This window comes from Salmo trutta, chromosome 27 (assembly GCF_901001165.1).
Source record: "Salmo trutta chromosome 27, fSalTru1.1, whole genome shotgun sequence".
NCBI lineage: Eukaryota > Metazoa > Chordata > Actinopteri > Salmoniformes > Salmonidae > Salmo > Salmo trutta.
In genome coordinates, this window is record NC_042983.1 from 15,304,601 (window position 1) to 15,315,450 (window position 10,850).

The 10,850-nt window shown below is 46.0% G+C and overlaps 2 protein-coding genes across 4 annotated transcripts; one reads left to right on the forward strand and one right to left on the reverse strand.

Annotated features, from left to right (window-relative positions):
• Window positions 1-293: 293 nt before the first annotated feature.
• On the reverse strand, window positions 294-8,074 carry tfip11 (tuftelin interacting protein 11). The gene is made up of 15 exons (XM_029716845.1): window positions 7,936-8,074; window positions 7,303-7,521; window positions 6,984-7,155; window positions 5,311-5,479; window positions 5,052-5,179; window positions 3,449-3,610; window positions 3,135-3,326; window positions 2,823-3,002; window positions 2,562-2,696; window positions 2,327-2,433; window positions 2,046-2,214; window positions 1,575-1,818; window positions 1,222-1,364; window positions 901-1,066; window positions 294-801 (listed from the first exon to the last, which is right to left on the reverse strand). Exons 2-15 carry the CDS (start codon window positions 7,509-7,511, stop codon window positions 452-454), a joined length of 2,526 nt encoding a protein of 841 aa, XP_029572705.1. The 5' UTR covers window positions 7,512-7,521; window positions 7,936-8,074; the 3' UTR covers window positions 294-451.
• Window positions 8,075-8,095: 21 nt separating this feature from the next.
• Window positions 8,096-10,845, forward strand: srrd (SRR1 domain containing). Of its 3 annotated transcripts, none has more exons than XM_029716848.1 (7): window positions 8,097-8,420; window positions 8,576-8,616; window positions 8,771-8,982; window positions 9,267-9,323; window positions 9,453-9,604; window positions 9,707-9,752; window positions 9,876-10,845. In XM_029716848.1, the coding sequence occupies exons 1-7, from the start codon at window positions 8,272-8,274 to the stop codon at window positions 10,068-10,070; spliced, it is 852 nt and encodes a 283-aa protein (XP_029572708.1). In that variant the 5' UTR covers window positions 8,097-8,271; the 3' UTR covers window positions 10,071-10,845. The 3 variants fall into 3 exon arrangements, with proteins under 3 accessions (XP_029572709.1, XP_029572708.1, XP_029572707.1); XM_029716847.1 differs by having other exon boundaries at window positions 8,101-8,420; window positions 9,267-9,365; XM_029716849.1 differs by lacking the exon at window positions 9,453-9,604 and having other exon boundaries at window positions 8,096-8,420; window positions 9,267-9,365; window positions 9,876-10,019.
• Window positions 10,846-10,850: the final 5 nt, after the last annotated feature.

A 10,850-nucleotide genomic window follows, 5' to 3' on the forward strand; every position in this document is an offset into this window, starting at 1 on the left:
ACACCCTGGTTCGAATCCAGGCTGTATCACAACCGGCTGTGATTGGGAGTCCCATAGGGCGGCGCTCAATTGGAAAAGTGTCATCCGGGTTAGGGTTTGGCCGGGGTAGGCCGTCATTGTAAATAAGAATTTGATCTGAACTGACTTACCTAGTTAAATAAAGGTTAAAAAATGGGTTTCAGTCAGCCAAAATGGCTATTTGGGTTATTGTGAATTTACAGCCAAGTAATTTAAAGTCCTACGAGCAATACTCTTGGCTTGCAGCGTGAGTCTACAACAAAAAATAACTTATGTAGAAAGTCAAATCATTTATTCATGGTTCCAATTACATATTTCAGTGTTCACCAGCTGAATATCAAACTTATTACAAACAAATGACAAGCGTGCTGCCTCTACACAGCATTCACCTGATCTCCATCTCTATGTACTCCCTCTCCATGTACTCCCTCTATCACTTGGCCATATCTATGAGACTCTGTAGGGACGTGGGGACCCAGGTCTTCTCTCCCTGTACGAAGACCACTCCTCTGTCTATGTAGATGACGATACGTCCAAAGGTGTACAGCTGTTTGCCCTCGTGGCGTTTGGCAACCAGCGGCATGAAGACAATGTTGTTCTCCTCAGCCTTGGTCTGGATCAGGTCTTTGAAGTTGGTGGGCAGGCTGGCACCGATGCCTCGCTGCGCCACGCTCTCAGCGTCCCGGCGCTCCTGCAGAGCCTCATACTGGAAGTCTTTACGACGCTCTGTGTGTGTGAGGTATGCTATGTTCTCACGGGCACCAGGCTGCATGTACCCTCCACCTGCAGAAAGAGAAGGGTGCGTGTGTATCATATTAACCTATGCCAAAGGTCGGTGATCAATTAATGTTGTTTGGAACTGTGTGTGTGTGTAATACGAACCAAGGCCAGAGGAGACAGCGCGGTTCATGATGTCCAGAGCTTCGTTGAACTTGTCCTTAACGAGTGGCTGAGCCAGAACAGCATCACTGAATATGGACTTCCAGCCCAGGTACCACTTTGTAATCTCCTCATAGTTAGGACTGTTACTAAGCCACGAACACAGCACCTACACAAACAGACAAACACACAAATCAATTATCTCTGCATAGTTAAGGACATTTACAGACCATTTAGGTCTAAAAAAAACAGCACAGGTAAACACATCAGGAGTAAGTCAATTATCATTAAGCACAACCTCTGTGCTCTCTCACACACACATACCTGTAGCCACTTGGAGAAGAAGTGTTTGTCCAGCAGTGATACGAGGCTGGAGGGAGACAGCATGCCCTCCCAGTCCAACACCCAGTTGAACGGCTCCATCTGCTGCTGGTGAGGATTTATTACCAGCTCCCCCAGACACAGAGCTATAAGGAAGGAGAGTAGGAAGTAAGAAACTACTGTTCTACTATCCAGTAATATTTGTCTGCGTCCCATGTCCTTTATAGTGCACTACTTATGACCAGAGTTTGTCAAAAGTAGTGCACTATCTTGGGAAGAGGGTGACATTTGGGACGCACTCAGCGTAGTGTCATTCAGCTGGCTTCAGGGACCACTGAAGGTAAGTGTGTATTTACCTAGTTTAGGGATTATGTTTTTGACCATGAAGGCCTCCCAGGCACCGGGCGTGAACACGTCTCTCCATGGTTGGAGGATGAGGCGGGCGGAGCCGTCACTCGGGTGCCAGCGCTGCAGCGCATTGGCCAGTTTACTGCGGATGGGCGGGTAGAGAGGCTCCAGCCGTGATTGGAGCAGAGGCAGCCAGGGGTGGAGCCAGGAGTGGATGGGCACTGTGTCGGTCAGGGGGTTCCAGCTATCCACCTATGAAAGAGAAGGTGTGGGGTTAGTGGGGGTAGAAAGAGTGCGTTCATCATGTTTATGGTTCTGGGTAGAAAAAAGCGACGCTTTGAGCTACCCCACCAAGACCAAACTACTACTACTTTATGGTTGTGAAACGTTTCTCTCTTTCTTAACAGAAAGCTTGGCACCACATCACGAGACTTCATATTTGTATCACTGGTATAGCGCTGATGCGTGTGTGATTCTACCTCTCTCTGCAGCCTGGGGAAGAGGAGTTGTTCCAGGAGGTGGTTTAGTATCCAGAGGGGCAGCAGAGGGGTCCAGACCTCCACACAGTCCACCATGGGTCCTACCATACGAGGCTGCCACCCCGACACACACACTCGCAGCACGGGGATCCACACCTCCCACAGCAGCCTGTACACACACACACATTATATTCACTCGCATAAGGCTTGACATTCTGGTATTTTTCCCACTGTGCACACACAGACACACACCTCTGAGGTGTGAAGTGGTATTGATTTACCTGTGGTAGGGGTCCATGTGTGCTTCAGGGGCGTTGGCGTGGTGAAGCTGATCAGACTCCAGGATGGCTCGCCACTGACCCACCTCCTCCAGACCATATGAACTGTCCTACAGACAAACAGCACAAACAGCAGGAGTCAGTGGAGGGAACTAGGACTAAATGCAAGTGTTTTCATGCACTTGGTGGTGCTTCCACAACTAAAAGGTGGAGCACGCAAGGGAGTGTGTGTGTGTACCTTGAGAGGATCCCATGTACGTAGTTTCTCTCTGAGTAGTGGATGTACTACAGCCGCAGCCAGATCTCCCAAACCTAGAGTCTTGTACTCCTCATAGAACTCACTCTGTAGAGTCTCAAAAACACCAGCACACTCCTAGAGAGAGAAAGAGGGAGTAAAATACAATAAAGAAAAGTTTGTACCACAAGGTTCAATACTGGGACCACTGTTATTCTCCATCTTCAATAATAACCTGTTCTGAGAGAGCACAAACGTGTGTACCTGCAGGCTGGGTCCTACCCCAGGTGCAGTCTCCCCGCTCTGAAAGCGATCCACCAGTTGCAGTACTGCCTCTAGCCTCTGGATGGCATCCCGTTCCGTCTCGAGCCTCGTCTGCAGACCGGAGCTCTCGTGGCTCAGAGTCACCACCACATCACGCTCATGCTGCAGACGCCGCGAGGACTACAGACAGACAGGGGAATATATTGTGAGTTTATATGAGTTTCTGAACTCTCTGGAAATAGTGTTATAGTAATCGGTGAGATGTGTGGTCTCAGAAGCAGAAAGTTGTGGATCCTAGGGGTTAGGGGTTACCTGTAGTATGTCTTGTTCCGTCAGGTCGATCAGTAGTTGCAGGTTGTGTTCCAGCTCTGGCAGGGCAAAGCCAGACGTCTTCTGCTCACGTGTGGCCACGCTCAGTGGAGCCTCCTCTGGTACACTGAGTTTGTTAGTCATCTGACTGTAGCTGTAATACACCTTCTGTTCCCTGCCTGTCATATCTATCACCTAGAGAGAGAAGGGGAGCATTTTTTTCTTCTTAAATTATAAAATTCAAGTGTTTAAATCAGTTTCTGGACACTTAAATGTGTAACTGTGTGTGTGTGTGTGTGTGTGCAAGTGTCCCCCACCTTGACCTGAGCCAATTCTCCAGCGGGTGTCTGTGTGGTCCGTCCAGCCAGCTTGCCTTTAGCCTTCAGCTCCTCTACAGTCCTGTAGGAATACTTTGGTTTCTTCTTCCCTCCACCACCTGCAGGGTCCCTACGCCACTGACCAAGCTCCCTCTGGAACTCCTAGAAAAAGGGGGATAAATGTATGTTAAATCAAATAAAATTGTATTAGTCACATGCGCCGAATACAACAGGTGTATCCCTTACAGTGAAATGCTTACTTACGAGCCCTAACCAACAATGCAGTAGTAATTAAAGAGCAGCAGTAAAATAACAACAGCGAGACTATATACAGGGGGGTACCGATACAGACTTAATGTGTGGGGGCACCGGTTAGTTGAGGTAATATGTACATGTAGGTAGAGTTATTGAAGTGACTATACAGAGTAGCAGCAGTGTAAAAAAAGGGGGGGGGGGGGGGCAATGCAAATAGTCTGGGTAGCCATTTGATTAGATGTTCAGGAGTCTTATGGCTTGGGGGTAGAAGCTGTTTAGAAGCCTCTTGGACCTAGACTTCGCGCTCCAGTACCGCTTGCCATGCGGTAGCAGAGAGAACTGTCTATGACTAGGGTGGCTGGAGTCTTTGACAATTTTTAGATCCTTCCTCGGACTCCGCCTGGTATAGAGGTCAGTGATGTACTGGGCCGTACGCACTACCCTTTGTGCCTTACCGTCGGAGGCCGAGCAGTTGCCATACCAGGCAGTGATGCAACCAGTCAGGATGCTCTCGATGGTGCAGCTGTAGAACTTTTTGAGGATCTGAGGTCCCATGCCAAATCTTTTCAGTCTCCTGAGGGGGAATAGGTTTTGTCGTGGCCTCTTCACAACTGTCTTTGTGTGCTTGGACCATGTTACTTTGTTGGTGATATGGACACCAAGGAACTTGAAGCTCTCAACCTGCTCCACTACAGCTCCGTCGATGAGAATGGGGGCGTGCTCGGTCCTCTTTTTCATGTAGTCCACAATCGTCTCCTTTGTCTTGATCACGTTGAGGGAGAGGTTGTTGTCCTGGCACCACACGGACAGGTCTCTGACCTCCTCCCTATAGGCTGTCTTGTCGTTGTCAGAGCTTTGTATGCGTCTCTGTGTGTGGAGTAAAGGTGGTCCAGAGTTCTTTCCCTCTGGTTGCACATTTAACATGCTGATAGAAATTTGGTAAGACCGATTTAAGTTTCCTTGCATTAAAGTCCCCGCCCCTAGGAGCGCCGCCTCTGGGTGAGCGTTTTCCTGTTTGCTTGTGTCGGAATACAGCTCATTGAGTGCGGTCTTAGTGCCAGCCTGTCTGTGGTGGTATGTAGACATCTACAAAAAATACAGATGAAAACTATAGGTAGATAGTGCGGTCTACAGCTTATCGTGAGATACTCTACCTCAGGCGAGCAAAGGCATACATCATTAACCCAGGTACAGATGTTGTGCTCACAAATCTAAAGGACTGGATAGGAGAGAGGAATATAGTGGAAAAGACATCACTGCATTGTTTATACCTAACCATTCCCTTTCAGATCTGTGCACAGACTACTGAAGTGGTTGAGGATGGGGAGAGACAGAAAGAGAGAGCTACCTTCTCCTCCTCCTCCTCAGAGTCAACCACAGGGAAGTCCTGTAGTGACTGTTTGGTTCTCTCGTTGCCGTAGGCGCCCACCGCCCCCTTTCCCTTTCGAAGCTTCGCCTCGATGGGGTTCAAAATACCTTAGGAAAGAGGGTTCAGAGGTCAGACCTGAGGAGAGAGGCAGCATTCGACAGAGGACAATTGAACCTTAGAGGGGAATTCTGCTAATTCTTCTGTTTTCTCGTTCTCTCTCTCTCTCTCTCATACCCACCCTGGGCGTTCTTCCCCAGTCCTTTCCCTGGTACATAGCCCATCTTCTGGAGGAGTTTCTGGCCAATCCCCTTGGTGTGTTTCTCCCAAGTGCCCAAGTCTCCTCCAGCTCGGATACCAGCCGCAAACCCAGTCCTCTGGGACTGGCTGTTGCCACGGAAATTACCACCCTGGAGAAATCAGACAGAAGAGAGAAAGACCGAGTTAACCATGCAAGTAAGACAAAAATCAGTCTTCCTAATTATGTCTATTGGTCATTAATGTGATTCTGTGTTGAACCTTTGAGTCACAGAACCTAATGCTCCTTCAATGTCCCATAAAACACACACCACACACTAGAGGTCGACCGATTAATCGGAATGGCCGATTAATTAGGACCGATTTCAAGTTTTCATAACAATCGGTAATCGGCATTTTTGGACACCGATTATGGCTGATTACATTGCACTCCACGAGGAGACTGCGTGACAGGCTGACTACCTGTTACGGGAGTGCAGCCAAGGGAAGTTGCTAGCTAGCATTAAACTGATCTTATAAAAAAAAAAATCAATCTTAACATAATCACTAGTTAACTACACATGGTTGATGATTTTACTAGTTTATCTAGCTTGTCCTGTGATGCATATAATCGATGCAGTGCCTGTTAATTTATCATCGAATAACAGCCTACTTCGCCAAACGGGTGATGATTTAACAAGCACATTCGCAAAAAAAGCACTGTCGTTGCACCAATGTGTACATAACCAGCTTGGGCTGCCTGGCTCGTGGCGAACTGTGTGAAGACCATTTCTTCCTAACAAAGACCGTAATTAATTTGTCATCAGAATTGTACATAATTATTACATAACATTGTAGGTTGTGCAATGTAACAGCAATATTTAGACTTAGGGATGCCACCCGTTGGATAAAATACGGAACTGTTCCGTATTTCACTGAAAGAATAAACGTTTTGTTTTCGAAATGATAGTTTCCAGATTTGACCATATTAATGATGCAAGGCTCGTATTTCTGTGTGTTATTATATTATAATTAAGTCTATGATTTGATAGAGCAGTCTGAGCGGTGGTAGGCAGCAGCAGGCTCATAAGCATTCATTCAAACAGCACTTTCCTGCATTTACCAGCAGCTCTTTGCTGTGCTTCAAGGATTGCGCTGTTTATGAGTTCAAGCCTATCGACTCCCGAGATTAGGCTGGCAATACTATAGTGCCTATAAGAACATCCAATAGTCAAAGGTATATGAAATACAAATGGTATAGAGAGAAATAATTCCTATAATAACTACAACCTCAAACTTCTTAACTGGAAATATTGAAGACTCATGTTAAAAGGAACCACCAGCTTTCATATGTTCTCATGTTCTGAGCAAGGAACTTATACGTTAGCTTTTTTACATGGCAAATATTGCACTTTTACTTTCTTCTCCAACACTTTGTTTTTGCATTATTTAAACCAAAATGAACATGTTTCATTATTTATTTGAGACTAAATTGATTTTATTGATGTATTATATTAAGTTAAAATAAGTGTTCATTCAGTATTGTTGTAATTGTCATTATTACAAATATATATATAAAAATTATCCGATTAATCAGTATTGGCTTTTTTTGGTCCTCCAATAATCGGTATTAGCGTTGAAAATCATAATCGGTCGACCTCTACCACACACACCTACCGTCTGTAATTTCTTAGGTGCAGTGTCGCGGGGTGGGGGTTGGGCAGGGGGAGTGTTGTCATTGTCAGAGTCATCTGACCCTCCACCTATCTGCTGCTGTTGCTTCTCCTCTGCTGCAGACTTGCGCAGCCCAGCACTCACAAAACTCACAGGGGCAGAGTAGTCCTTAGACCTGGGATTAAGAGTAGACACAGACCTAGTTAAGACCATTTGATTGTGACATCCATCTCTGCCACCATCTCCTCTTTCCAAATGTGTGTCTGTAGTTTAGTCATCAGCATGTTATCAGATGGAGAGTGTACAGGAACCAGCCTCCTACCTCTTCCCTCCGAAGCTGGGTCTCTCATCGTCTGAGTCTCCCCTCTCTGCCCAGATGCCATAGACGGCCTCCTCTTTGGTCTGTCTGTGTCTGCGGCGCTCCGGGTTAAACTCATTGGCCAGGTCCCATTCTGTCACCTCAAACTTCTCCACCTCCACCCCCTCATCCTCCTCCTCTCCCTGCCGTCCGTACAGGTGGGACATAGACATGGCTGGGTCTCTGAGGAGACAGTTAATCAAGCCTTCATCATTAAGGAATAGTTACCAGAAATTACCCAGTCACTTCCTCTTATGGATGATTTAAACGTAGGTAGTGCATACACTATAGTCTATGGACTACACTTTCTAGAAAGTAGTAACGTTAACGTTAGATATGTATTGTCTGGACTTGCTTGCTTTATGGCGAAACAACTGAAGTGATATGACCCTGTTAGCATGCAGAATATACAAGTTGACATTGATAAAGCTGATTTAGATCTATATAGTGTTAACTAGTTATATATAAATTTTATCTACCAAACTAACTAGTCTAACGTCGTTATGGGACAGCTGATTTCCTGCTCTGGCTATTCGTCGTTGGAGGGACCAGCTCGATTTACATGGCTACGAAAGTAAATTTAACTTAATTACTTACCTGAACTGCTCAGTTGTTGCAACTATCGATGAACGCAAATATATATGGACAATGTGTACCGCTAACTAGCTAGCATTGTAACGAAGACGAAACCCCAAGTACTTCCCCTTGACAAATATTGAACCGGAAGCAAATGGGTTTGCGTGCGCCACTTTAAAAACAGTCCCCCATGTGTTGCCAGAAATACTAGCTACGGTAGCTACTAACTTTTTGTTTTATAAATGTTTCCTTCGATAACACAATTAGTGGCAGTATCATTATCATAAATTCATGAGTCTAATAGCTGTGTTGGTTAGGTGAGCTGTTGTGTAGATGTAGATAAGCGAACTATTCCAGATGCCGAACAGCGGTGAGGAGTGGCAGGTGGCTCGGCGACGTAAGGGAGCAGGCCGCAAAGGGAAGATTCCTCACACCGCCCGTCATGAACCTGGACATGCCGACGCTGTGGACACAGACAGGACCAAACAAAGGATCACAGAAACCATGTAAGAAGAACAAAGCTATTAAAATCAAGGATTATCCTGACTGTTCCCATATGCCATTCACTGTACTGTATTGTACAAAGGTGGACAGTAGGGCTATCTAATCACAGCAGTTGACACAAAAAGATAACTGTGTTGCTTTATTTCTCCCACTGTAGGGCTGAACTGAGGTGTGCAGACTTCTGGTTGGAGTGGAGAGGTGTGTAACAGAACTCTAATGAATGATCTAGTTCCGTATCCGGTCCCAGTTGGCCAGTCCCATAACTTCCAGCCTCTACCAATAGCGACACACTAAACCTGAAAGATTTGGATAAGTGTAAACACTATGGTAATAGAGCTCCTTCCTTTCTCAGATCGACTGACGGCTGTGGCTAAGGCAGACTTCCCAGAGGTTGGAGGGGACCCAGCAGCAGGCGCTGACCCAGGACCTGAGGGTGGGGACCGGGCCCGGGAGCTCCCTAGCGGCACACAGGAGTGTGTGTGTTATGGTCTGGGCTCCTTCTCTTCCTGTGTGACAGCTCGTTACCAACTAGCCATGCTGCTATTGATTCTGGAATCACTAAAGGTACACGCTCTCTCTCTCTCTCTCTCTCTCTCTCTCTCAAGACCTAAGACTTGGCCTAAAGACACGGCTTCACTGTATTCCTCCTGTCCCACTCTAGATTCCCATGGAGATGTGTAATGGGAAAGGGGGATACCCAGTCAATTGTACAACTGAATGCATTCAACTGAAATGTGTCGTCCGCATTTTACCCAACACCTCTGAATAAGAGAGGTGCGGAGGGCTGCCTTAATCGACCCTATATTCCATACTATACTGTATGTAATGTATACTGTATTCCTGTCTAGATCCCTATGGAGCGGTGCAGTGTGTACGACCCTGTGTTTTCCTCAGGGGAGATGGAGGTACTGAGACAGCTTGGCCTCACCGTGCTGACTGAGAACGAGGTGTGTGTAGAAGAAACAGAACACAATTTTTGTCTCTGCAGATGGACTAATGAAGTACTATTGTATACGTGTGTGTGATGTCATCAGGAGGGGAAGCGAGCAGTGTCGAGGCCAACTCTTTTCTACCTGATGCATTGTGGGAAGGCTCTGTACAACAACCTGCTGTGGAAGAACTGGAGTAGAGATGCACTGCCTCTACTGACTATCATAGGAAACAGCTTTGCAGGCATACAGGACAGGTGTGTGTGTGTGTGTGTGTGTGTGTGTGTGTGTGTGTGTGTGTGTGTGTGTGTGTGTGTGTGTGTGTGTGTGTGATCCTCTAACGATTGTCTTTCCTTCAGGATGATTCAGAGAGAACTCCAGAGAGACTACAGCTACATAGCACACGTATCCTTTGAAACTAAGTACAGTGTCATTAGAAAATAGATATACAATAGAAATGCAGTATAGCTACATATGATCCACTGTCTATGGAGGATTTTGACCCTTAACCCCCCCTGTGTGTGTCAGGCTGTGTGTGTGTGTGAGGAGTGGCCCCTCCCATGCCCGTCCCGACTCCTGGACACCTTCAATGACACTGCCCTCATCACCTTCAAGCCATGCGGCCTCTGCAAACTCCCACAATCCACCTGGGGGGAAGCACCAGAGCCCCAATACCAACACTGCCCCGATCTGGAGATCATACAGAGAGGCCCACAGAGATGAGAGGGTTGGAGGATGAAGGAATCATTGTGGTCTCTGTGGTTCCCAGTGAAATGAGAGGATAACAAGGATTTTTTTTGCCCTTGTAATCCTTTGGTGGGACATTTTCTTTTTGGGGTAAATTTATTTTCAGGATGGAAAAATGCGTTAAGTTTAAACTTAAACTAAAACTAGATATAAAGTATGTAGAAAAGTCAATGAACATATATATTTTTTTAATAATATAATCTTTGAGAACTAACAATCACCAAAATAAAAGCTAGACAGGGAGAACTGAAAATTCCAAAAACAATGAATTTAGCAGTATTCCTTTTGTTATTATGTTTGAACAAAGAACACAGCATTATCCATGGTGAAATGCAGGAAACTAGCTTTAAAACTGCAACATTTTCTCTCAGCTCCATGGCAGAATATATAGAATCGCAGGAAATTAGCTTCAAAACTGCCAAAAACATTCTCCGCTCCATGGAGAAATTTGTAGAATTGCAGGAAATTGGCTTATTTTTTGATACAGCACCAAGATAGGGTCCTCTAAAATGTAGCCACGCCGACGGTTATCTGTGCTCATTACTATGGCAAACCACGCCCACCCCAAGCCCCTTTTTGATCCAGGAAAAACCCAGGATAGGATGGTGGATACTGGACGTAAGCCAAGTCGGATTCACTTCCACAGTCGGAAAATCTGGCAGAAGTGTGTGAGTGCTGTGGAACCTGTGTGTGTGTTTGTTGATCTGTGGAATGTATGTATGTTATAAAATTTGAAGAAAAAAAAAAACAATTACC

What these genes read in the sequence shown, in the direction of transcription:
- tfip11 (XM_029716845.1), bottom strand. Translation starts at nt 7,511, where the DNA reads ATGTCTATGTCCCACCTGTACGGACGGCAGGGAGAGGAGGAGGATGAG. An exon ending in CCCAGCTTCGGAGGGAAGAG is followed by an intron (nt 7,156 to 7,302) that starts GTAGGAGGCTGG and finishes TCTTAATCCCAG; the next exon opens with GTCTAAGGACTACTCTGCCC. An exon ending in ACTGGGGAAGAACGCCCAGG is followed by an intron (nt 5,180 to 5,310) that starts GTGGGTATGAGA and finishes CTCTTTCCTAAG; the next exon opens with GTATTTTGAACCCCATCGAG.
- srrd (XM_029716847.1), top strand. Translation starts at nt 8,272, where the DNA reads ATGCCGAACAGCGGTGAGGAGTGGCAGGTGGCTCGGCGACGTAAGGGA. An exon ending in CAAAGGATCACAGAAACCAT is followed by an intron (nt 8,421 to 8,575) that starts GTAAGAAGAACA and finishes CTCCCACTGTAG; the next exon opens with GGCTGAACTGAGGTGTGCAG. An exon ending in TGATTCTGGAATCACTAAAG is followed by an intron (nt 8,983 to 9,266) that starts GTACACGCTCTC and finishes ATTCCTGTCTAG; the next exon opens with ATCCCTATGGAGCGGTGCAG.